General features: G+C 49.3%; 1 protein-coding gene across 1 annotated transcript in view; it reads right to left on the bottom strand.

Moving 5' to 3' along the window:
- Elapor1 (endosome-lysosome associated apoptosis and autophagy regulator 1) overlaps window positions 1–22558 on the bottom strand; it is a 75122-nt gene that overhangs the window by 2063 nt on the left and 50501 nt on the right. The window contains exons 8-21 of the mRNA XM_048363725.1: window positions 21574–21662; window positions 17756–17933; window positions 16534–16662; window positions 15872–15962; window positions 13572–13677; window positions 12575–12712; window positions 10989–11252; window positions 8874–9047; window positions 7117–7297; window positions 6634–6730; window positions 6097–6198; window positions 2231–2357; window positions 1973–2151; window positions 237–402 (exon numbers count right to left, since the gene is read on the bottom strand). Of these exons, the coding sequence (XP_048219682.1) occupies window positions 237–402; window positions 1973–2151; window positions 2231–2357; window positions 6097–6198; window positions 6634–6730; window positions 7117–7297; window positions 8874–9047; window positions 10989–11252; window positions 12575–12712; window positions 13572–13677; window positions 15872–15962; window positions 16534–16662; window positions 17756–17933; window positions 21574–21662 (2021 nt within the window). The remainder of the gene's footprint in view (window positions 1–236; window positions 403–1972; window positions 2152–2230; window positions 2358–6096; window positions 6199–6633; window positions 6731–7116; window positions 7298–8873; window positions 9048–10988; window positions 11253–12574; window positions 12713–13571; window positions 13678–15871; window positions 15963–16533; window positions 16663–17755; window positions 17934–21573; window positions 21663–22558) is intronic.

The raw sequence follows: 22558 nt of genomic DNA on the forward strand, positions 1-22558 counted from the left end.
GTTAAAAGGCTCACACCGTCCACCAGCTGAAGTGCATGATGGGAGAGGAGCTTGGTCAAGACTCAGACCCAGAGGAAAGGGGTAGTATGAAAGAGAGAAGACAGAAGGCTAGATTTCCAGGTGGGGGACAGAATCGCGTGAGGAGTTAAAGGCAGAGCAATGACAGGCCCGTCAGTGCCGCGGCGTAGCGCCTTGTCCGGCCCTCCAGGCTGGAGGAGCCCTGGCTAGCTCCCTACCTTGGAGGTGAATGACTTGATCTTCCCAAAGAGTGACTTCTTGCTGGTAAAGATGAGGTCGTCTTCTGCATCCTCACCTTCCATAATGGCACAGCTGTCGGCTGCTGGCAGGTCACAGTCCTTGAGGGTCGTGGTCATCACCAGTTTGGAGTACTTGTATTCTAGTCTGTGGAGACACGGCACAAGAATGTGAGAGGAAGAGGGAGAGGCAGAGAGGCTGGGCTCCAAACAGATAGCCTCATGTCGAGGGAAATGAAACAGGACAGAAAAATACATAGCTTTAGAGATGGATTAGGAGAAGAGCTCTTGGCTCCAAGCGTGAGTGATCGCTTTCCTTTCAGATTGGCGGTTTCATTCGGGGTGCGAGTGGCTCATGGCTGTCATCCTAGCCACTCAGAAGGATGAGACCTGAGGATCACAGTTCCAAGCCCAGACAGGAAAGCCCACGAAACTCTTACCTCTCATTAAGCACTAAAAGGCTGGAAGCAAAGCTGTGGCTCAAGGGGAAGAGGGCTACTCCTGAGCAAAACATTTCAGGGGCAGTGCCTAGTCCCTACATTCAAACCCTAGGAGTGGGGCGCTTGTGTATGCACACACACACACACACACACACACACACAGATACAAAGATTGGCTATTTCTGTGATTGCAAAGCTTAATGCATATATTAAAATGATGCATTATTTGTTGTAGGAAAGGATACTCTCTTTTTGTTACAATGCAGGTCTTTGAATCCAGGTTCTTTTCCAAGATAGGCAAGTGTTCTACTGCTGAACAAACACCTCCAGCTCAAGGCTATACTGTGTGTGTGTGTGTGCGCGCGCGCGCGTGTGTGCAGGGCTTGAACTCAGGGCCTGGGCACTCAATGCCCCTGAGCTTCTTTGCTCAAGACTAGTACTCTAGGGCTGGTAATGTGGCCTAGTGGTAGAGTGCTCGCCTTGTATGCATGAAGCCCTGGGTTTGATTCCTCTGCACCGCATACACAGAAAAAGCTGGAAGTGCCGCTGTAGCTCAAGAGGTAGAGTGCTAGCCTTGAGCAAAAAGAAGCCAGGGACAGTGCTCAGGCCCTGAGTCCAAAGCCCAGGACTGGCAAAAAAAAAAAGGCTGCACTCTACCACTTGAGCTACAGCTCCACTTCTGGCTTTTTTTTTTTTTGGTGGTTAATTGGAGATGAGAATCTCACAGACTTTCTTGCTAAGGCTGATTTTGAACCATGATTCTCAGATCTCAGCCTCCTGAGTAGCTAGGATGACAGACGTGAGCCACCAAACCTGGCCATTCTTTGCTTTTCTTTTGTTGTTTTTTTTTGTTGTTGTTTTTGGCCAGTCCTGGCCTTGGACTCAGGGCCTGAGCACTGTCCCTGGCTTCTTTTTGCTCAAGGCTAGCACTCTGCCACCTGAGCCACAGCGCCCCTTCTGGCCGTTTTCCATATATGTGGTGCTGGGGAATCGAACCGAGAGCTTCATGTGTAGCAGGCAAGCACTCTTGCCACTAGGCCATATTCCCAGCCCCTGCTTTTCTTTTGGGAATCAGCCATTTCTGGACTGCCATCTCTGTTCAGGAGTCAGGATAACCAAGGTGTGCCGCAGAGAAGTGGCCTTCCAAGTCTTTGCCGGCACGTATAGGCTCTGTGATCAACTCTAGATCAACTCCCTACTAACCAATGCTCTCAGATGATCTCCCTGCTCAGGGACCCAACCCTGCCCACGTGCAAACTCCAATATGCCAGCATGTACTTTTGATTCTTCTTCCAAAAGTAGCAGGTCAACACGGTGAGCAGGATGGCAGTGCAGGTGCCTGCGGAGATGCCCACTTTCAGCCAGAAATCTATTGTTTTACAGATGGTGACCCTCTGTTCTGGCAAGGAAATGCCACCAGCACATATCTTTGGTTCTCTCCACACATACGTCGTCTTCTGTCGGGGGGGAAAACAAGGAAGTCAGGCTTCATGGTCTTGCCTCTCCCTGGAGGTCCCCGGCCCAGGGCGGCCTTACCTGGGTCCCAGCCACACAGCTGCTGAGGAAAGTGTGGTAGTCAGCAGCGGAGCAGAGCGGGCAGGCGGCTGCGCTCTCCCACAGGAAGTGAAAGTTGCAGCCGTCACAGGTGCCATCCGAGCACGTGCTGGCGAAGCAGAGAGGAGGCCTGAGCGCGTGCTCATTCGCCTAACCCGTGAGAAGCGTTGGTGGGTTTCTCACTTGCCATTCATCTTCTCCAGCCCAAGCACACCACCGGGGGCCGCCACCTAGTGCTCAACGCACACCTTCACCTCCAATCGTCCTAGTGCTGGGCCCTCGGACCGCCACGGGGCTCCCCGTGCTCAGCCGGGGTCTGCTGATGTCAGGGGCGAGCTAACATAAAGCCACTGAGCGCTAGTGTGGCTGTCCCCCCAAGCCCGCGGGGGCCTTCCCATGGATATGTGACTTCCTTTGTGTGCATGTGCTGGTATTTGGTCTTGAACTCAGGGCCTGGATACTGTTCTTGAGGGGTTTCTTTTCGCTCAAGGTTAGCACTCTACCAGTTGAGCTACAGATTCTCTCTCAGCTTTTTGGTGGTTCTATGAAGATGAGTCTTTCTACCAGAGCTGGAAACCATGATTCTCAGATCCTAGCCTCCCTGAGTAGCTAGGATTACAGGTGTGAGCCAGTGGTGCCCGGCTGACATGTGACATTTCTAATAGCTACTTTATGTTAGTGTTGGCCCTGGGTGCTACTCCTTGGCCTTTTCACTCAAGGGTGGTGTTCTACCACTTGAGCCACGGCTCCACATCTGGGGTTTTGGTGGTTCATTGGGGATAGGAGGCCCACAGGCTTTCTTACCTGGACTGGCTTTGAGCTACAGTCCTCAGATTTCAGCCTCCTGAGCAGCTGAGATTACAGGCACGAACTACCATTGCCTGGCTACAATAGTCACTTCGATGCAGCTTCCTTGGTATGGACTAGAGGTAAGGGGGCATTCAGGAATGGATATGGGCTTTGCACTTTAATGTTTCCAGCTGCACAAACAATACAGAAATGTCATACTCCACCATGGTTGGGTCAAGGTACCCGACCTATTTTTTGGAGATAGGGTCTCATTATGTAGCTCAGACTATCTTCAAACTTGAGATTCACTACTCTGGTCTCCCAAGTGCTAGAATAACAGGGATGCAGCAGAGGCCTAGCTAATCAAGATGTCCTGCTTTACTTCTCGGATCCCCAATCAATGGTTTCAGAGAAGAACTTTCCAAACTGCACTCTTCAATAGATAAGTGCTCATCAAGATATTGATTGATATAACAAAAACAGCCTGGTATTGGTATAAAAACAGACTGGAAAACCAATGGATTAGAATTGAAGACCCAGAAATAAAACCGCACTCTTACAGTTAGCTGATATTCGACAAAGGAGCTAAAGACATACAATGGAAAAAACAGCCTCTTCAACTACTGGTGCTGGGAAAACTGGGCAGCCATATGCAGAAAACTCAAAGTAGACCCTAGTCTATCACCATGCACCAAGATCAACTCAAAATGGGTCAAGGACCTCAACATCAGACCTGAATCCTTGAAACTACTGAAGGACAGAGTAGGAAAGACGCTAGAACTTACAGGCACAGGAAGGAAATTCCTGAATAGAGTCCCAGGGGCACAACAGATAGGGGAGAGACTCGACAAATGGGACTACTACAAAATAAAAAGTTTCTGCACAGCTGAGGACATAGCCAACAAACTAGAAAGACAGCCAACCATATGGGAAAGGATCTTTACCAGCACAGCAACAGACAAAGGCCTAATATCTGTCATCTACAGAGAACACAAAAAACTAAGCCCCTCCAAGCCCAGTAAACCAATTAGGAAATGGGCAAAGGAGCTAAAGAGAGACTTCACAAGAGAAGAGATAAAAATGGCAAAGAAACATATGAGGAAATGTTCAACATCCCTGGCAGTAAAGGAAATGCAAATAAAAACAACCCTGAGATACCACCTCACCCCAGTTAGAATGGCCTATACTCTGAATTCAGGCAACAACAAATGCTGGAGGGGGTGCGGGGAAAGAGGAACCCTTCTCCATTGTTGGTGGGAGTGCAAATTAGTACAACCACTTTGGAGAACAGTATGGAGGTTTCTCAAAAAGCTCAAAATAGACCTACCCTATGACCCAGCCATACCACTCCTAGGCATCCATCCTAAACAACAGGTCCCGAGATAGCAAAAAGACATTGGCACTCCCATGTTTATCGCTGCACAATTCACAATAGCCAAAATATGGAAACAACCCAGATGCCCCTCCACAGATGAATGGATCCAAAAATATGGTACTTATACACAATGGAATACTACATAGCGATTAGAAATGGTGAAATATTGTTATTCGAAAGGAAATGGTCAGAACTTGAACAAATAATTTTGAGCGAGACAAACCTAGAACACAGAAAACAAAGGGGCATGAACTCCTTGATATATGACTGTTAAGGTGGGGGGAGGGGGAGACAGTAGAGACCAGGTCTGCGAAACCAAAAACTTCTTGTCAAATGGTATTTCCCACAGGTTTGGGTCAGCGACCCTACATTATGTAACTAAAACCAAACAACTACTCAACATATAAAGGTCAAAAATAGACCTCTCAGTGGATCACAATAGCTCAAAAGCTATGTATGTACATTCATATAAGACAAGGATAAGCAAACCCTATTGCCAACATTACATTTAAAGCCCAAGGCGAATTTCCTTTGGCGTGGCCACATGGCTACTGTATATGTTTTTGGTACACTGTGTATTGTATATATGTCTACCTGATCTAGGGAAGGGAAAGAAAAACAGGGTGTAAGATATCACAAGAAATGTACACACTGCCCTATTATGTAACTGTACCCCTTTTGCACAACACCTTGTCAACAAAATCTGTTTAATAAATAAATTATTTAAAAAAAGATATTGATTGATGGGCTGGGAATGTGGCCTAGTGGCAAGAGTGCTTGCCTCATATACATGAAGCCATGGGTTCGATTCCCCTGCACCACATATATACAAACGGCCAGAAGTGGCACTGTGGCTCAAGTGGCAGAGTGCTAGCCTTGAGCAAAGAGAAGCCAGGGACAGTGCTCAGGCCCTGAGTCCAAGGCCCAGGACTGGCAAAAAACAAAAAAAAAGATATTGTTGATGTTATGTGAAGAGAAAGCAAGTGGTGTCTTAGGACTTGAACTCAAAAGCCTCATGCTCTAACCTGGCTTTTTCTGCTCAAGGCTGGTATTCTACCTCTTGAGCCACACCTCTATTTCTGACTTTTTGCTAGCTAATTGGAGTCTTATGGATTTGTCTGTTCAGGATGGCTTCAAACCATGATTCTTGGATCTCAGCTTCCTAAGTAGCTAGGATTACCAGTGACTGGGTGTTCTGGTTGCAGAGAGATTCCCTAGGACCATAACTTGTCCCTAATATTAATAACGGCTGGACTACAAGAGAAATCCTAAAGTTTCATTGTTCATTTAATCCTCAAAACAATTGCCTATGAGACTTAATGTTATACTCATTTTACATATAAGGAGTAGGAGGCCTGGAAAAGAATAAGAAATGTAATAACCTCGCTAAGTGGAGCTGCTGATATCAACGTGACTGTCGCAGACAGCTGTTAGCCACTGTGCTAGCAGCTGTCAACACAATGGTCTGGGGCAACAGTAGCTCTGACTCTTCCTTCTGCCCCATTATTGCCGTTTGACTCTTGGGGGGTTGGGACCCTGTCTGTGACCCCGGAAACTTCATTCATGGATCTCAAACCATTTTTTTTCTCTTCTGCTGATTCTCAGCAATCCCTGGCTATTGGGATAGAGCGAGTTCGAGGAAGGGCGATGGAGGAATTTGTCACGCTTCCTTTACAGGGCTTACCTTGGTAGTGACAGAGTTCCAGGGACGGCTTTCAGTGGGTTGCATCTGACTCGGATGGTGGTTGATCTTCCAGAGCCGCAGGACTGGGTTACATCATTGGACCTGCAGACAAAGCCAGTTCCCCATGGGGAAGGGAGCTGCCCCACCGTGAAATGAAGTTAACATGGGTGATTCCTTCACAGGGCAAGGCAGGACTGGGCCTCCAGCCTGACACACAGGAGGTACATACACCAGGATGGATCTAGTCGAAGGGGAAATACACTGCTGGCCTAGAGAAGACAAGGCTAGCCTCCTTAGGCTACAAGGAAAGTGTGCTGCAGATTTTTCTAGCATTTATCTCTGCCTCCGGGGAAAAGAGCTGTCCCAGTAGAAATACCCAAGAAGCCGGATGAAGGAACAACCTGTGCGTATTCTCATGACTGGGCAGATCTGCTAGATCTCACGCATGTCTGGGCTTGGGCAGGTAGGCTGCTGACTGCAGAGGGAGGGATAGGAAAGGAATTGGGCGGAAGCATTCGTAGACTAGCCTCTCCTCACCTGAAAAAGAAGATGACGTCTGGTATTCCCAAGGTCTCGGGATGGAAAAGCTCAGCGGGGGAGGTGATTCCGTCCACAGTCAAGTCTGTTGACACGCCTGCCAGAGTAAGGATTCCTAATTAGTCCTCACCGGCAGCTTTAGCTGGCGGCCACTATGATGCTTCGATACCTATAAACACCCGCCCACATTTCATCCAATCACAACCCTCAATTGGCTCAGGAAGAGAAAACAACTATTTTTTTGTCTGAACTCATTCCCTGATGCTTTTGCTGACTGGCTAGCACTGGGCCTCCAACCTCCTCTCCCCTCAAAGTAAATAAACAAATAAATAAACAAATGAACTAAAAACTTTGGCTCCTGAACCAAAGCTTTATCAGAGGGTCCAGGGACACTTGGCACACACAGGTTAGGATGCTAGGATCCTCACACACACACACACACACACACACCCCTCCCACGCCTGCGGTGGCCTGGCTACTCACCAACAAGTCGATCAGCAAGGCTGACAGGCTGGGAGGACACCCCGGCTTTGTAACCTGTCACCTCCGGAGGGATGATGACTGCCTGGCAGACGTAGGCCGTGATGGACTTAGAAAAACCGGACTCACCCTCAGGGACCCGGAGGTCAGTGACATTGTCAGTGCACACGGACATCTTCTTCCCCTGGTGGGGGGATGTGGGCAAAAGCCAACTGTTACAGAGAAGTTCTCCAAAGGAATAGGGAGTGTTTTTTGAGTCCCTTCCCCACCCCCACCTGAAAGCTCACATTTCCAGTGATATGTTACAGTAGGATGATTCATCACAGGTCTAATGGTCAGACACACTTAAAAAAAAAACAACAAGCTCAGGCATGGCCCTACCACTCAGGAGGCTGAGATCTACGGATGGTGATTTGAAGTCAGCCCAGGCAGAAAAGTCTGTAAGACTCTTATCTCCAATTAAGCAGCAAAATAGCTGGAAGTAGAACTGTGGCTCAAGTTGAATGCCAGCTTTGAGCATAAAACACCTAGGACCTGAGTTCGAAGCCCCTAGGACAGGCATACACACAAAAGTAGTGTCCATGTGTCCTGGTTTGGGGGACTCTGGCCCAGAGATCTCCAGCATTTTATTTTCTTGAAGTCACCTGGGAGCCCTATATGAGCAGGGCTGTAATGGTAGCAACTGATTCGGAGCTCTAAACAACCAGCACACAAGTTAAAGGGTCTTCCTTGACTCTTGTTTTCTAGACAGAAACAGAAACGTGTAAATGGATCCTAGAAGCCTGAGCACCTGGCCTGGTTCATGTCCCTTCATTGTGTCCCTCAGTGCTGGGCTTCTATCAGGTGTGTCTCAGAGACACCTAGGGGATCAGTCAGACCCTGCAACCAGACCCCTTCCTCCTGAGGAGCTAGGATTACAGGTGAGCCACCAGCACCTGGCTCCCTTAACCTAAAAAAAAAAAAAAGAAGAAGAAAAAGAAATTTAAAGCTGTCAGTTCCCACTTCTGGCTGTTTGCTCATTAGCAATAAGAGTCTCAAAGACTTTTCAGCCCAGGCTGGCTTCAAACCACCCACGATCCTCAGATCTCAGCCTCCCAGGTCGCTAGGATTACAAGGCACGACCCACTGGTGCCTGTCTTTATCATATGTTTTTATTGATGAACTTTCCTGAGGAAATGTTATTACAAATCTCTATCTCCCAGATACTGTCTAGATTGTAAAAAGTAGATAAACCGAAGAGCAACAAGAAAACTTTGCATCACAATAAGACAGTTCTTTAGTCCTCAATCTGAGGCTCTGTAGTGTGATTACTCATAGTAAGCATTTCTGGAAAGAACAAAGGAGCCACAGCCAAAAAAAAAAAAAAAAAAAAACCAACCCAAAAAACATTTTGAGCATGCTCGGGGATGTGTAAATAGTCCTCATTTTAAGGGGAAAAAAAGGTCAGGTAAAACTAAGTAAAAGAGCAAAGGAAGGGGTAACATTGTTCAAAAAGAAATCTACTCATAACCTGACTTAGGAAACTATAACCCCTCTATGTATCACCTTTACCATAACAATAAGCAAACATTGCTATTTATCCAAACGCTTGTCATCCACATGACTTAATCTTAGGGGGAGAATTATCATTTAAAAAACCTTTTAATCTCCTCATTTCTTCTTGCCTGCAGCTGTCGTATCTTTTCCCTTAGGTTGGGGCCTGGTCTCTGACCCATTAGCCTCTTTCTCCTCAATTCTCTCATCTTCCTTGTATCCCTTACCTGGTTACCACAGAGGCTCAAGGTAAAGTGATGGAAGTATTTAAGCCCTTTTGAAGTGAAGCTTGGTCCTCCAGCCAGGGAGGCAGTGCTTGCCAAGGCCGAGAAGTTGTAGTTGAAAATCCTGGACGGAGTGGTGCGCGAGAAGGTGCAGTCATTGTAGCAGAGAGAGTGGATCTGGGTGGGGGAGAGAGAGGAAGCCGGTCAGGCCAGGTAGCTGCAGGGAGCATTAACAGGCACTAGGGGGCGCCTTCGAGCGGCTGCAGCAGACAGTACTGCTTCCCCTCCCAGGCTGGTGCAGCCCGAGGGGCTGAAGGAGGAAGAGAAAAGACTGGAGGCAGACATTAAAAGAGACGGAAAAGGGATTTATGTCTATCTTGCCATTCTATTCTTGGCACAATAAGACATGAGGGAGAGTTATGCCATGTGCACATGATTGTCTGCAGTGGCTAGCATGAAGGACTCTTCTAGAACCATCAGCTTTCAGAGGTAACCACAACCTTACACAGAAAAGTCTGTTTGCAAGGACACCTGCCCAGCCAATATCTGGACAACCCTGGACTAACACCACTCTTGTTCTTCATTATTTTCACCTTTAAAAACTTCCTCTTGGCACCGGTGACAAGGATTGCGGGGTGCCAGTAATCCTAGCTACTCAGGAGCTGAAATATAAGAACAGCAGTTCGAAGCCAGCATGGGAGGAAAAGTCCAAGACACTCTTCTCTCCAATGAACCACCAGAAAACCAGAAGTGGTGCTGTGGCTCGAAGTGGTAGAGAAAAGAGCTCAGGGACAGCACTCAGGTCCCAAGTTCAAGCCTCATGACTGGCAAAACAGTTCATTAAGTGGCTACTTTTCTTTCTCAGGTTCTCTATCGGAATATGAACTCTGAAAGGGACTTAGCTTCCTGTTTCTGGCTCTGCTGTATGGTCCCCATTTGGACAGCAATCTTATGCTTTGCAATTCCTTCCCATAGCAGCAGAGGGAGCTTGAGGGAAGGCTGTGGCATAAGTTCAGGATACCAAAAGAGGTGGGGAGGGGTGGGTGAAATCATTGCCTCCCCCCCCCCCCCCGCCCGTCCTGGGGCTTGAACTCAGGACCTGAGCACTGTCCGTGAGCTTCTTTTTGCTCAAGGCTAGCACTCTACCACTTGAGCCACAGCACCACTTCTGGCTTTTTCTGTGTATGTGGTGCTGAGGAATCAAACCCAGGGCTTCATGAATGCTAGGCAAGCACTCTACCGCTAAACCATATCCCCAACCATTGCCCTTATCTTGAATCCAAGCAATGCATGATACCTTATCAACACATCTCTGTGGTTGTGGTCAGTAAGACACACATTTATCTGAAAGTTTTCATGAGAATCTAGGAGCTTTTATTGATGCTTGCTTGCTTGGATGCAGAAACTATACGGAGGCAGCAGCACTCTTGTGCCACATTGGAGAAGTGTGTGTGTGTATGTGTGGGTGTGTGGTTGGTACTGGGGCTTGAACTTAGGGCCTCTCATTCTTGCTTGGATTTTAACCTCTACCATTGGAGCCACATCCCCACTTCCAGGTTTTTGTTGGTTAATTAGAGATGAGAATGTCATGGACTTTTCTGCCTGGGCTGGGTTTGACCCCTGGTCCTCCTATTTCAGCTTCCTGAGTAGCTAGGGTGACAGGTGTGAGCCACTGGGACATGGCTCTGACAAGAATTTCTATGCTTGTGAAACTGAGACAGCACCAGGACAGAGACAACCATGCAAAATAACTGTACGACCCAGCAAAGATGGGGCTGCTGCCTTCCCAAGCGATGACAGGCTCGACTGGGCTGAGCTGATTCAGCCACAGACCCCATTATTCCTTCGAGTCTCTGCACGAGTGCCAAATTATCCTGTGGACAAGATGGCCACCCCTTCCCTTCCCCTCAACGGAAGGTAACATTTTTTCCGTGACTGAGGGAAATCAAGCCTGCTGCTAGGAACTCGCTGGCCACACTTCTCCAGGCCTCCAGCCAGAGTGTGTACTGGGGCACAGTGACTCTCAGTCCCTCGAGATGACCTGTCCAGGTGCTCCGAGGAACCTCTGAGGCCATCCAACAGCAGCCGAGGTTAGGGTGACGGGCGGGCTGCTGGCACCTTATTGCTCTTGGTCCCTGGGCCACAAGGCGCGCAGGCTTGGACACCATAGGGCTGGTGGGCTTTCAGGATTGTGTTCGGCGGGCAGGAGTGGCAGGTTCCAGAGTCTCGGTCGATGTAGTAGCCAGCGGGGCAGGAGGTGCAGGAAGAGCCCAGGTCTGAGGCTTCCAGGGCACAGGGCCGGCAGTAGGAAGCCACCCCACCCATGACATTGGTGACATTGATAGAGTAGATCTTGGCGACATCATTGGTGTACTTTCTGCCCTGGAGGCGAGGAAAGAAGAGGGGAGAGAGTGGAGGCTCGAGACAGCACCAAAAATGGAAAGAGCAAAATCCTTCATATTTTATCCCGGGACACTTGAGAAAAAAATCTTAGAGGCATCCTTCTCTTTTCACTCTTTAACAGTGGTTCTTCCCTGTCCACCACAGCCGAGATATGGAATCTGCCAAGAGGTTCCTCAGTAGATGAATGGACCAAGAAAATGGGGTACACATATACAATGGAATTCTACTCGTCCATCAGAAAGAATGATCTTCTGCCATTCATAAGGAAACGGAGAGACTTGGAAAAAATTACGTGAAGTGAAGTAAGCAGTAATACTCATTAGACACTGGGATGAAAATGAACTATGCAACTTGTGGGTAGGGACAGGAGGGGAAAGCTGCAAGAAAGTGAGGGAAGGAGTGACAGTGTTCAAAAAGAAATGTACTCGTTACCTGATAGATAACCCCACTGTACATCACCTTTATAATAACCATTAAAAACTGGTTCCTTAGGTGCATTTTTGGGTCATTTTAAAAAAAGTCTGTCTCATTTTAAGTTATGTGTTAAGATATTAAAGACCATGGGGAAAATATACAGTAGATACTATTAAATAAAAAAGCAGGTCTTTTACTTGCAGAAGAAAAAAAAATACCCATATTTTCGTAGAGAAATAGCTCAGGTCAGCAATGGTGATACACACCTGTAATCCCAGTGCTTGGAAGGCTGAGGCAGGAGGATTGCAGTTTGAAGCCAGCATGGGCTACATAGTGAGACCTTGTCTCAAAGAACAAAACAGAGGGAGAAGGAGAATAACAAGGAGAGGGGAAAGCAGAGGGAGAGGGAAAGAAGGAGAAGAAAAAGGGGAGGGAAAGGGAGGTGGGAGGGGGAGAGAAGAGAGTGACCAGATAGTAGAAAATAGTCCAGATGTTAATTATCTGATCTTCTTCCTTCTACTCATTTGTATTTTCTAAGTTTTCTGCATGAAACCCACACCCCTGTGAGTTGGGAAAGCCAGGGGTGTTATTCCAAGTAGCAGGAGGTTGGTTCCACCTGCAGGCAAGGACTGAGCGGGCCGACAGTGACCTGAAGGTGCCCAACACCCCCAACAGTGAACTGAAGGCGCCCAGCATTGTCCTTCCTGGAAGCCACTTAGACAAGAGCTCGGAGGGCTGCGCGAGGCAGGCTCCGCCTGACTCCAGAAGGCCCCTCTGACCACTGGGCTCCCGGCGCACGCTCCTCATCCATGAGCTCGGGTAAGGGCTCCTCCTGGGTTTGGGCAGTGGGCAGTGTCTCCAGGAGCCCGGGAAGGGGAGGGACTCACTGTCTCATGCAGCGTGGTCCTCTGGAAGGCCCAGGTGAAGCTCATGGTGGCGTTCTCCTCAATGGTGTAGGTGTAGGACTGTTTGCCTTTCGACCCTTTCCACGTCTCCACAGGGGTGTTAGTTCTAGAATTCACGCCCTGAACCCAGGACAGATCAATGGGTAAGGCATGGCTGGGGGAGGGGGGGTGCCACGGGCCATCACAGTGACAGATCCAAGTTCAGAGCGGATGTTAGCAGGGACAGAGGCTCACACCGATACTGGCGATGGTGGGAAGGACCATGGCTTGAGGGCAGCCTAGGCAGAGCGTTAGTGAGATTCCGTATGAACCAATAAAAAGCTAGGCGCCTGGTTGTGGCGCACGCCTGCCGTCCCACGTGGGAAGGACACACGGGAAGACGAAGGTATGCCCAGGAGAAAGCGAGACCCGATTTGAAAAACACCAAAGGCACCAGGCACCGGCGGCTCCCGCCTGGAATCCCGAGGTACTCAGGAGGCTGAGATCCTAGAATCAAGGCTCAAAGCCAGCACCACCAGGCAGATAAATCAGAGAGACTCTTATATCCAATTAACCAGCAAAATGCTGGAAATAGAGGTGTGGCTTATGTGGTAGAGCACCAGCCTTGATCATAAAAGAAAAATAACAAAAGCTGAAGATGTGAATCATGACAGAGACAGAGCCCCTGTCTAACAAATAGGACACTCTGAGTCCACCAAACCCCAGCACCATAAATAAATAAATAATAACACAAGCATAAAGGGCCGGGGACAGGGCTTAATAGAGTATCTGCCCATCCATCTCAAGGTTCTGGGTTCAAACCTTTGAGCCATCAAAACCAAAACCAAAAAGCAAGCCAGCCCCTGTGCCACTCCTGTGCTCATTCTGGGCCCTTCCCGTGTGGGTCACGGCAAGCTGGGTGTGTTGCCTTGACTGCCCACAGGCAGGAGGGACCAGGCCTCCCGGGGAGGCTCCCAGCAAGCAAGGAAGGAGAGCATACCACCATGAAGTAGAGTTCGCAGTTCACAGAACAGACGGTCTCGAATACAAAGGTGATCCTGGCCACCTCTTTATTCTCTGTGTCTGCCATCACCGACTGTGGAGGCCTGGGGGGGGGGGGGGCAGAAATTAAAGATTGGTTCCTGAGGCCAGACTGTGCCTATGGAGAAGCACAGACAACTTCTTGGGAGAGGGCCGGAACAGGAAGGAGTAAACACTAAGCCCAGTTATGCCACCCAAGCTACAGGACCTTCACCTAGCCAGGCTGGAGTGTCCTCAGCTGTAAAGAAGATGGAAACAAAGCAGGATGCCAAGTAGCTCACATCTGTAATCCCAGCTACTCAAAGTTCAAAGCCAGCCCCAAGCAGATAAATCTTAGGGACTCTTGTCTCTAATTAACCAGCAAAAAACTGGGAGTGGAGGTGTGGCTCAAGTGGTAGAGTGCAAGACTTGAGCAGAAAAAGCCAGCAGAAGAGTGCAAGGCCCAAGATTGAAAGCCCCAGTACTGGCACGCACACACACACACACACGCGTGCGCACACACACACACACGCACGCACAAAAGTGGAGGTTGGTAGGAACCTAGGCCACTAAGGTAGTGCTCAGAGAGGGGGGACGTTGGGATACCAGCCTCTCTGTCTCTCCTCCCATCCTTCCTTCCCTCTCTCCATCTCTCTCTCTTCCCTCTTTCTCTTTCTCTGACTCGCTCCCCAGTGTAAGTAAATTGCTCTATCACATGGCATGATATGCTGCCTTATAATAGGCCCAAAGCAACAGAGCCAGCTAACTATGAGCTATGAGCGAGAACTTCCAAAACTGAGCCAACATAAACGTTAGCTCTTTCAAGTTGATTACCTAAGATGCTTTGTGACAGTAACAGAAAGCAGACTAGTGAGTGCATCTGGTACCCAGATTTGCAACATGAAAAGTGCTATTTTGAAATGTTACTCCATAAAGAGGCCTAAGTTTGCTTTGCTTTCTTTCATTTTTCCTTCCTTGAGACAGGGCCTCACCATGCGGCTGAGGCTTGCCTCAGTTTATGATCCTCCTGCCTCCTCCTCCACAGTGCGGGATTGCAAGGCAGCACTGCCATGCCCAGCTCAAGTCTCCTCTCGCAAACACAGGCTCTCCAGCTCCTCTCTGAGTGAGGCGTGTTGAGAGAAGGAAAATGAATTCTTGTGAACAACTGCCAGGGGCTGAGCACTGTCTCAGGGATGAAAGAGGGGCTTCCAAGAAGGGAAGGCCATAAGGAAGTCCATTCACTAGTCCCCCCGTATCTTAAGGGACTCCCCCTTTGGTTTTGGCAATCTATTTATGGCTTTTCTTTGAGCTTTCACAATGCTGCGTGGATCCTGAGGTGCTTCAGTTCCAGGCTCTTCTCCCCACGATTGTAACCAGTGGTCAGAAAGAATCATGGCAAGTTGAGCTGGTTCTGCACCTCAAATGAAGAGCCTGAAGCTGGCAGGGGTGAAGTGACTTTCCAGTGAGACAGTCACTAAGGAGCACAGTTCTTCCAGGCCTGTGCCCTTCCTCCATACCACACGACCTGGGGGGGGTGGGCGTTTCTGTTGTGTTTTGTTTCCTTTGATTGTGTATGCTGGTCCTAGGTCTTGAACTCAAGGCCTAGGTACTGCCCTTCAGCTTTTTTTGCTCAAAGCTAGCACTCTACCACTTGAATAATACTTTCATGTCCGGCTTTTTGTTGGTTAAAGATAAGAGTATCAAAGACTTTCCTGGGGGCTGGGAATATGGCCTAGTGGCAAGAGTGATCACCTCATATACCTGAAGCCCTGGGTTTGATTCTCTAGCATCACATATATAGAAAAGGCCAGAGATGGCGCTGTGGCTCAAGTGGCAGAGTGCTAGCCTTGAGCAAAAAGAAGCCAGGGACAGTGCTCAGGCCCTGAGTCCAAGCCCCAGGACTGGCCTGCCTAAATAAATAAGTAAAATAAAATAAAATAAAAATAAAGGGAAGCTGGGTGCTGATGGTTCACACCCATACTCTTAACTACTGGGGAGACTGAGATCTGAGGATCACAGTTCAAAGCCAGCCAGGATAGAAAAGTCCATGAGCACCTAATCTCCAATTAAATGCCAAAAAGGATGGAAGTGGAAATTCAGTCTTGAGCAAAAAAGCCAAGGGAGAGTGTGTAGCTCTGAGTTTCAGCCCCAATATCAATCAATCAATCAAATAATATAAAGAAAAGTTCAGCTCTGACAGGCCCAATCCTCTCCGACACTGTGGGTATGCAGGATTTTGACATGGTTGTTGCAGTGGGCAACAGGTTCTGTAGTCCTCACCTGAATCCTGGTACAACCAGAGTAAGAATCATAAAGTCATTGTCCGAGGCTCCAACAGCTGTATAAATGTGATCACCAGCCACCTCCCAGCCTGGAAAGGCAGAGGAAAGAGTTAACACCCTTACGTTTTTTGGAGCAGGCCAAGTGTGTATCATTTACTACTATGGGAGGGCAACAAGGCATTGTGCTTATCCTGCTACTTTGGTCAACACGCTGAAGCTCTGTGTAAGACCGTAAGGTTATATATAGCCATTTTTCTATCTCTGTTTCTGTCTCAGAAACTTTTTTTTTTTTTCGGTTTTGTTTTTGTGTTGGTCCTGGGGCTTGAACTCAGGGCCTGGGTGCTGTCCCTGAGTTTTATACTTTACCACTTTAGCACTTGAGCCACAGATCCACATCTGGCTTTTTTGGTAGCTAAATGGAGATAAGAGTCTCATGGACTTTCCTACTCAGGCTGGCTTTGAACCACGATCCTCAGATCTCAGTCTCCTTGAGTAGCTAGGATTACAGGCGTGAGTCCCCAGTGACTGGCTGAAACTAAGTTTTTGCAGAATAGATGCCCACAAGAGCGGCAGGCACTTTCAGAGGGATGCAGGACATGACCTCCCCATTATAAACAAATGTGAACTCGGAAGAGCTCGCAGGGACGAGGGAGGTGTCACCTGTCAGGCCCTTGTACTCAAAGTTGATCCCACTGAGCACCGTTGTTTCCATGTTGGTGGGCAGTGTGTTCCACCACTTGTACTCAAATCCCACGGCGGGTTCAGTCCCAGCTGGGCAGCGGGTACAATCTGCAGAACCACAAAGCCATCATTCAGCAGGAGGCCCGTGGTCCCCCTGTGCGGAGCTACAACCCCACAGGCAAGAGGCAGCCAGCCAGGGTGGCCACGCACTGTTGCAGAAAGGGAGGTCAACCAGACTAAAGAATTAGCACCCACTGAACTCAATGTACACACACGGACCCCTCGTTCCAACCTTCCCCTATCCCCTTGCCTTACCAAGAGCTTCATTTACAAACCTCAGCGTGCTGAGAGCCAGTGCTTCCTGCCTGTCACCCAAGCTACTCGGGAGGCTGCGATCTGAGGCTCACAGTTCAAAGCCAGCTTAGGCAGGAAAACCCATGAGACCCTTATTCCCAACTAAGCAGAAAGCCGGGAGAGCTGTGGCTCAAGTGGTAGAGGTCCAGCATGGAACCAAAAAAGAAGCTAAGAGTCCAGACCCTGAAATCCCAGTACCAGCATTTAAAAAAATGTAGATGTACCTTCTAACCTGAAACAAACGCAGCTTACCTTGTTATCATACTATCATTAAAGACATCTCAATAAATAGGTCCACAAATCCTCCCACCTCCTGCAACTCCACTCCTAGAGCTGAAACTCAGGTCCTGGGTGCTGACCCAAAGCTTTTTTTTTTTTTTTTTTAATTGCTCATGGCTAGCACTTTACCACTAGAGCTCCAATGCCACTTCCAGCCTTTTTGGTAGTTATTTGGAGATAAGAGTCTCGTGGACTTTTTGCCCATGCTGGCTTCAAACTGCAATCCTCAGAGCTCAACCTCCTGCATAGCCAGGATTCTAGGTGTCAGCCACCAGCGCCCAGCCCTCCATTTTTGTAGCACAGTAGATAGGTTCTGATTGTGCCAATCTGGTTACCTGGCTATAGAATCTTGCACCTGCCATGCACAGGAAGCCCTGTTAGGATGACCAGGTCCCTTCAGGCCTCAGCTGTATCTCAGAAGCAACGTGGGGAGCTGCTGAGTTGAATTCTGATCGATAGGCAGAGCCAGCCTTGACCTCCCTTTTCCTAAACCTGGCCCTCAGCAATGGCCTGTTCACCCAGACTAGAGAGGGCAGCCCCACTTCCAGGAAGGGCATGCGTTGGTTACCGGAGCCGTTGGAGTACCAGCCGTAAGGGCAGGGCTCGCAGGTGCTGTTGTTGGTTTTGAAGAAGCCTGGGTTGCAGGGTGGGCAGCGGGTCTTCATGCCAGAGGCTGGCAGCTTCACCGCCCCCTCCAGATCCTCGCCACAGATTTTTGGCTTGGCCCATTTGTACATGAGCTGCGTCTGCAAAAGTGGATTAGGCGTTAGGCACAGGTTGGCCTGGGGGAGATTCAGGGCTCATTTCTGACTCTTACTTGAGGGTGAAAACTCCGGGGTAGGGAGCTCTACAACTTTCATTTGTCCAGTTAATTTGTTTTTTGTTGCCGGTCCTGGGTCTTGGACTCAGAGCCTGAGCACTGTCCCTGGCTTCTTTTTGCTCAAGGCTAGCACTCTACCACTTGAGCCACAGTGCCACTTCTGGCTTTTATCTATACATGTGGTGCTGAGGAATCGAACCCAGGGCTTCATGTATACGAGGCGAGCACTCTTGCCACTAGGCCACATTCCCAGCCCTGTCCAGTTAGATTGTGTGCTGGCACTAGGGCTTGAACTCGGGGCCTGGGTGCTGTTCCCTAGGTTTTTCTGCTCAAGGATAGTACTCTGTCACTTGAGCCACAGATCCACTTCCTGTTTTTTGTTGGTTCACTGGAGATAACAATTTTCATGGACTTTCCAGCTGGGGCTGGCTTTGAATCTCAGTCCTCAGATCCCAGCCTTCTGATTACAGGCGTGATTACAGCCTCTAGGATTACAGGCGTGAGGCTCTGGCGCACCACAATCCCCATCTTTCATTGGAAGCATTCACTGCAGAAGCTGGAAAGGAAGTGGGCAATCTTCCTATATGGTCCTCAGATCAAGTCGGATGCCCTTGTGGGTGGCACTGGGCCCCAGGACAGGTAAACAAGGCCTCCGTCCCTTTTATTCCAAATAAGAAGTGATTGGCGTGGGGTGCGGGGGGAGGAAGGAGCAGACATCTGGACTCCAGATAGCTGACCACAGGATGGAAAGGCCTTGGCCTGAGCCAGGGAGAGGAGAGAAGAGGGCAGAAGGGAGGAAAGGAAGCCATATTCAGTCAAATGGTGGACCTAGTAAGGAGAAAGAGAGAGGAATTCATTGTTCCAATAAGATCAAGAAAACGGAAAATAAGCTGACGCTGGTGGCTCACGCCTATAGTCCTCGTTACCCAGAAGGCTGAGCTCTGAGGGTCGTGGTTCAAAGCCAGTCCTGGCAGGAACGTCCTTAGATTATATTCCCAGTTAACCATCAGAAAGCCAGGCTAGCAGGATGGCTCAAGCGCCACCAAAAAGCTGGAAGTGGAGATGAATGCACCTAGAACAGATGTTAAGTTAATGTTAATGGAAGGCGGGTAATGTTAACTAAGTAAGTCAAGCCCAAAGAGACAAATGGTGCTTGTTTTCTGTCCCATGCAGAAGCTAGCTCTAAAATACGGCGAAGACATGATAAATGTTACTGGACTCTGGGCATTCACACACAGTGAGACCAAAGGAAGACACTCAGGAGAGGAACACAAAGGTGTACTGTCTGTGTGCATCTAATCGTATAAAATAGTATTTATTAAAGATGACACTCCAGGAAGTGGAAACAAAGGTGGTTTTTTTATTCCTTTGTTGCAGTTTTTACTTTCTTTCTGTCTTTGGGAGGGCAAGGAGGAGCATAGAAATGGAGGGACAAAGGGTGAACAAATATAGCAGTGGTACTCATGAAACACTATGTTGAAAATGAACTATACAACTTGTGGGTGGGGATGGGAGGGAAAAACTGAGAGAAAGCACGAGAAGGGGGTGACACTGCCCCAAAAGAATATACTCTTGCCAGGCACTGGTGGCTCACACCTGTAATCCTAGCTCCTCGGGAGGCTGAGATCTGAGGATCATGGTTCAAAGCCAGCCCCCAATTAACTACCAGAAGACCAGGAGTGGCGCTGTGGCTCAAAGCCTTGAGCTTGTGCCTTGAGCAAAAAGAGTTCAGGGACAGCACCCAGGCCCCAAGTTCAAGCCCCATGGCCAACAAAAATAAACAAAGAGAAATGTACTGTGCATGACTTATGTGACTATAAACTACCTTTACAGTAACAACACATTTTTTAAAAGCTGGAAGAGGAACTGTGACTAGTGGCAGAGCACCAGGCATGAACAAGTCACGAGAAGGAGTGAGGGTGAGCTCTGAGCTCAAGCCCAGCACCAGCAAAGAAAATGAAATGGATGTCTCCAAGATCTTACAGAGCACAAGCTACTGGAGAGCTAAGTGCAAGGCCCAACGGGCAGACATTTTCTCTTGGCTGCTGAAGAAGGATGGGACACGCCGACTACGGAGGGAGCTGGAAGGAGGAGATGACTGTGGAGAATGATCAGTACTGAGGATCAGACTTCAGCTCTCGTGAAGCAGAGCTCAGCCAGCCGGCCAGCCAAAACCAATCCTGACAGCCCTGCAGTGTGCAGAGCACTGACGCCTCATCCTGGAGAGACAAGGACAGACCACCGGGACGGTCAGCGTGAGGCTGGCCCTGCCTCTCGTACCTTCCGGTCCACCCCACCTCACTCTAGGGATGCTGGGCCCTAGACACAGGCACAGTGGGTTCTGTTACCTTGTATCAGGCATTGACTCTATTATGTCTTCTTTGTGGTCTATGATCTCCCCCGACAAGAATTAAACTCAAGGGGCTGGGAATGTGACCTAGTGGCAAGAGTGCTTGCCTCGTATACATGAAGCCCTGGGTTCGATTCCTCAGCACCACATATACAGAAAACGGCCAGAAGTGGCGCTGTGGCTCAAGTGGCAGAGCGCTAGCCTTGAGCAAAAAGAAGCCAGGGACAGTGCTCAGGCCCTGAGTCCAAGGCCTGGGACTGGCAAAAAAAAAAAAAAAAAGGATTAAACTCAAAAGACCTAGATGTTCCCTTGTTTTTGTAAACTGATGTACACTTATCACCTAGAAGCTGCTCAATAAATATTTGTTGGCTATTGGACAGTCTCCTTCAGAGAGGCCTCTCCGGGTGCCTGGAGCCTGGTTGCCCCTTTCTTGGCTCTCTGGGACCCCTTTGCTCCCCTCTCCCACAGTGCCCTGGCCCCTGGCTACCTTCCACCCTTCGCAGGATTGTTGAGGGCAGGAGCAGGTCTCCCCAGCTTAGCACACCCCTAGGCCCAGGCACACAGCAAATACTTTGTGAACAGGGTACTGGTGGCTTATGCCTGCAATCCTAGCCACTCGGGAGGCTGAGATCTGAGGATCAAGGTTCAAAGCCAGCTGGAACAAGAAAGTCCACGACACTCATCTCTAATTAACCAGAAAAAAACTGGAAGTGGAACTCACAGCCCAGGCTCTGAGTTTAAGCTCCAGTACCAACACACACACACACACGCACACACACACACACGCACACACACACACACGCACACACACACACGTGTGTGTGCATTGTGGACCACCAAACCACAAGGGAAAGTTCTTTTCTGAGGCCGAAGGCCTGGGAGAATGAGAACTAGCAGGGCAGGCCATTCTCCAGTGAGCTAGGCCCGGGGTCAGAGGCAAAGGGAGCCAATCCCCCTTACCACCTGGGAGGCCTGGGGAACCCCAGCTCCAGTGAGGAGCATGCGCAGAAGGCAGGGAGCCCAGCAGCTAGAAAGATGAAAGGAACCAAGCAAAGAAAACTCAGACGAATGAGGCAAACACAAGCTTCTGACCTTCAAATGGATGAAGCCATCTCCTTTTGCCCACTCCACCCCCCACCCCCCGCCATCAGCCCTGGGAAATCAGGGAGCAGGAGAGAATCTATGGGGCCCAGGGGTTCCAAGAAGGGCCACCCACCTCTCCGTTGGCATCGCAGGCTGTGTGTGTGTAGAAGTAATCCTTGTCTGTGCAGGCTGGACGCACCTTGCAGGAGGAGGAGCCTTTCTCTAAATCACCAAAGCAAGATATAACATTAGGCGTGACCGAGGAAAGTGAGGCACTGCCGGGGCTTGAACTCGGGGCCTAGCTGCTGTCCCTGAGCTTTTAAGCTCAAGTGGTTCTACCACTTGAGCCACAACTTCACCTCTGGCTTTTTGGTGGCTCAGTGAGTATTTAGCACCGTAGGCAAGCTGGGGCTGGGTGACTCTGGCCCTTGGAGTGCCCTGCCTCACAGATGGGGGGGAAGTGACAAACCCATGCGTGTCCACCGCTCCGTCCCTCTGCAGGGTGGCTTCCCTTCCTCCTGACAGTGCTCACCCCTCCCAAGGGGCTGCGCTTCCTCAGGGGCTGGGACTAAGGCGCCCACTGCGTCTAGCACGGAGGATGTATGCCTGGCAGCAAACCGCAGCAAACCCAGATCCCTGACACCGGGTCTCACCCCAGCGAACCCGCAGCCCAGGAGGGTGAGCTGTCTGTCTGTCCACGCCTCAAGGATGAGGATGTTGCCTTCACACATTTTTGTTTTGTTTCGGGACAGTCTCATTCTGTAGCCTTGAGCTCATGGTCCTCTGCCTTTGCATCCAGAGTGCCGGGATTACAGAAGTATGCCACCATGCCCAGCCGCTCCGAGACTTTTATTCTAAGCCCTTTTCTGAATGCTTTCTTATCGTGTTCCTTGGAAGAAGAAAGCCTTCCACCTTTGAAAAGTTTGTTTAATTTCCTTGCACTCCACTTAAGGTTCTTTCCTACATTGCTCAATCCCGGCATGCCAGCACTGTCTTTACCCTTGGCCTGCACCTGCTGAGAAATGCCAATGATCATTCCTTTTTTCCTGTTTTCTCCCTATGTTTAGTGCTTCAGCCCTATGGTTTATGCCACAGGAACTGCTATTTCGATGAATTCA

Source organism: Perognathus longimembris, chromosome 15, assembly GCF_023159225.1.
Source record: "Perognathus longimembris pacificus isolate PPM17 chromosome 15, ASM2315922v1, whole genome shotgun sequence".
Classification (NCBI taxonomy): domain Eukaryota; kingdom Metazoa; phylum Chordata; class Mammalia; order Rodentia; family Heteromyidae; genus Perognathus; species Perognathus longimembris.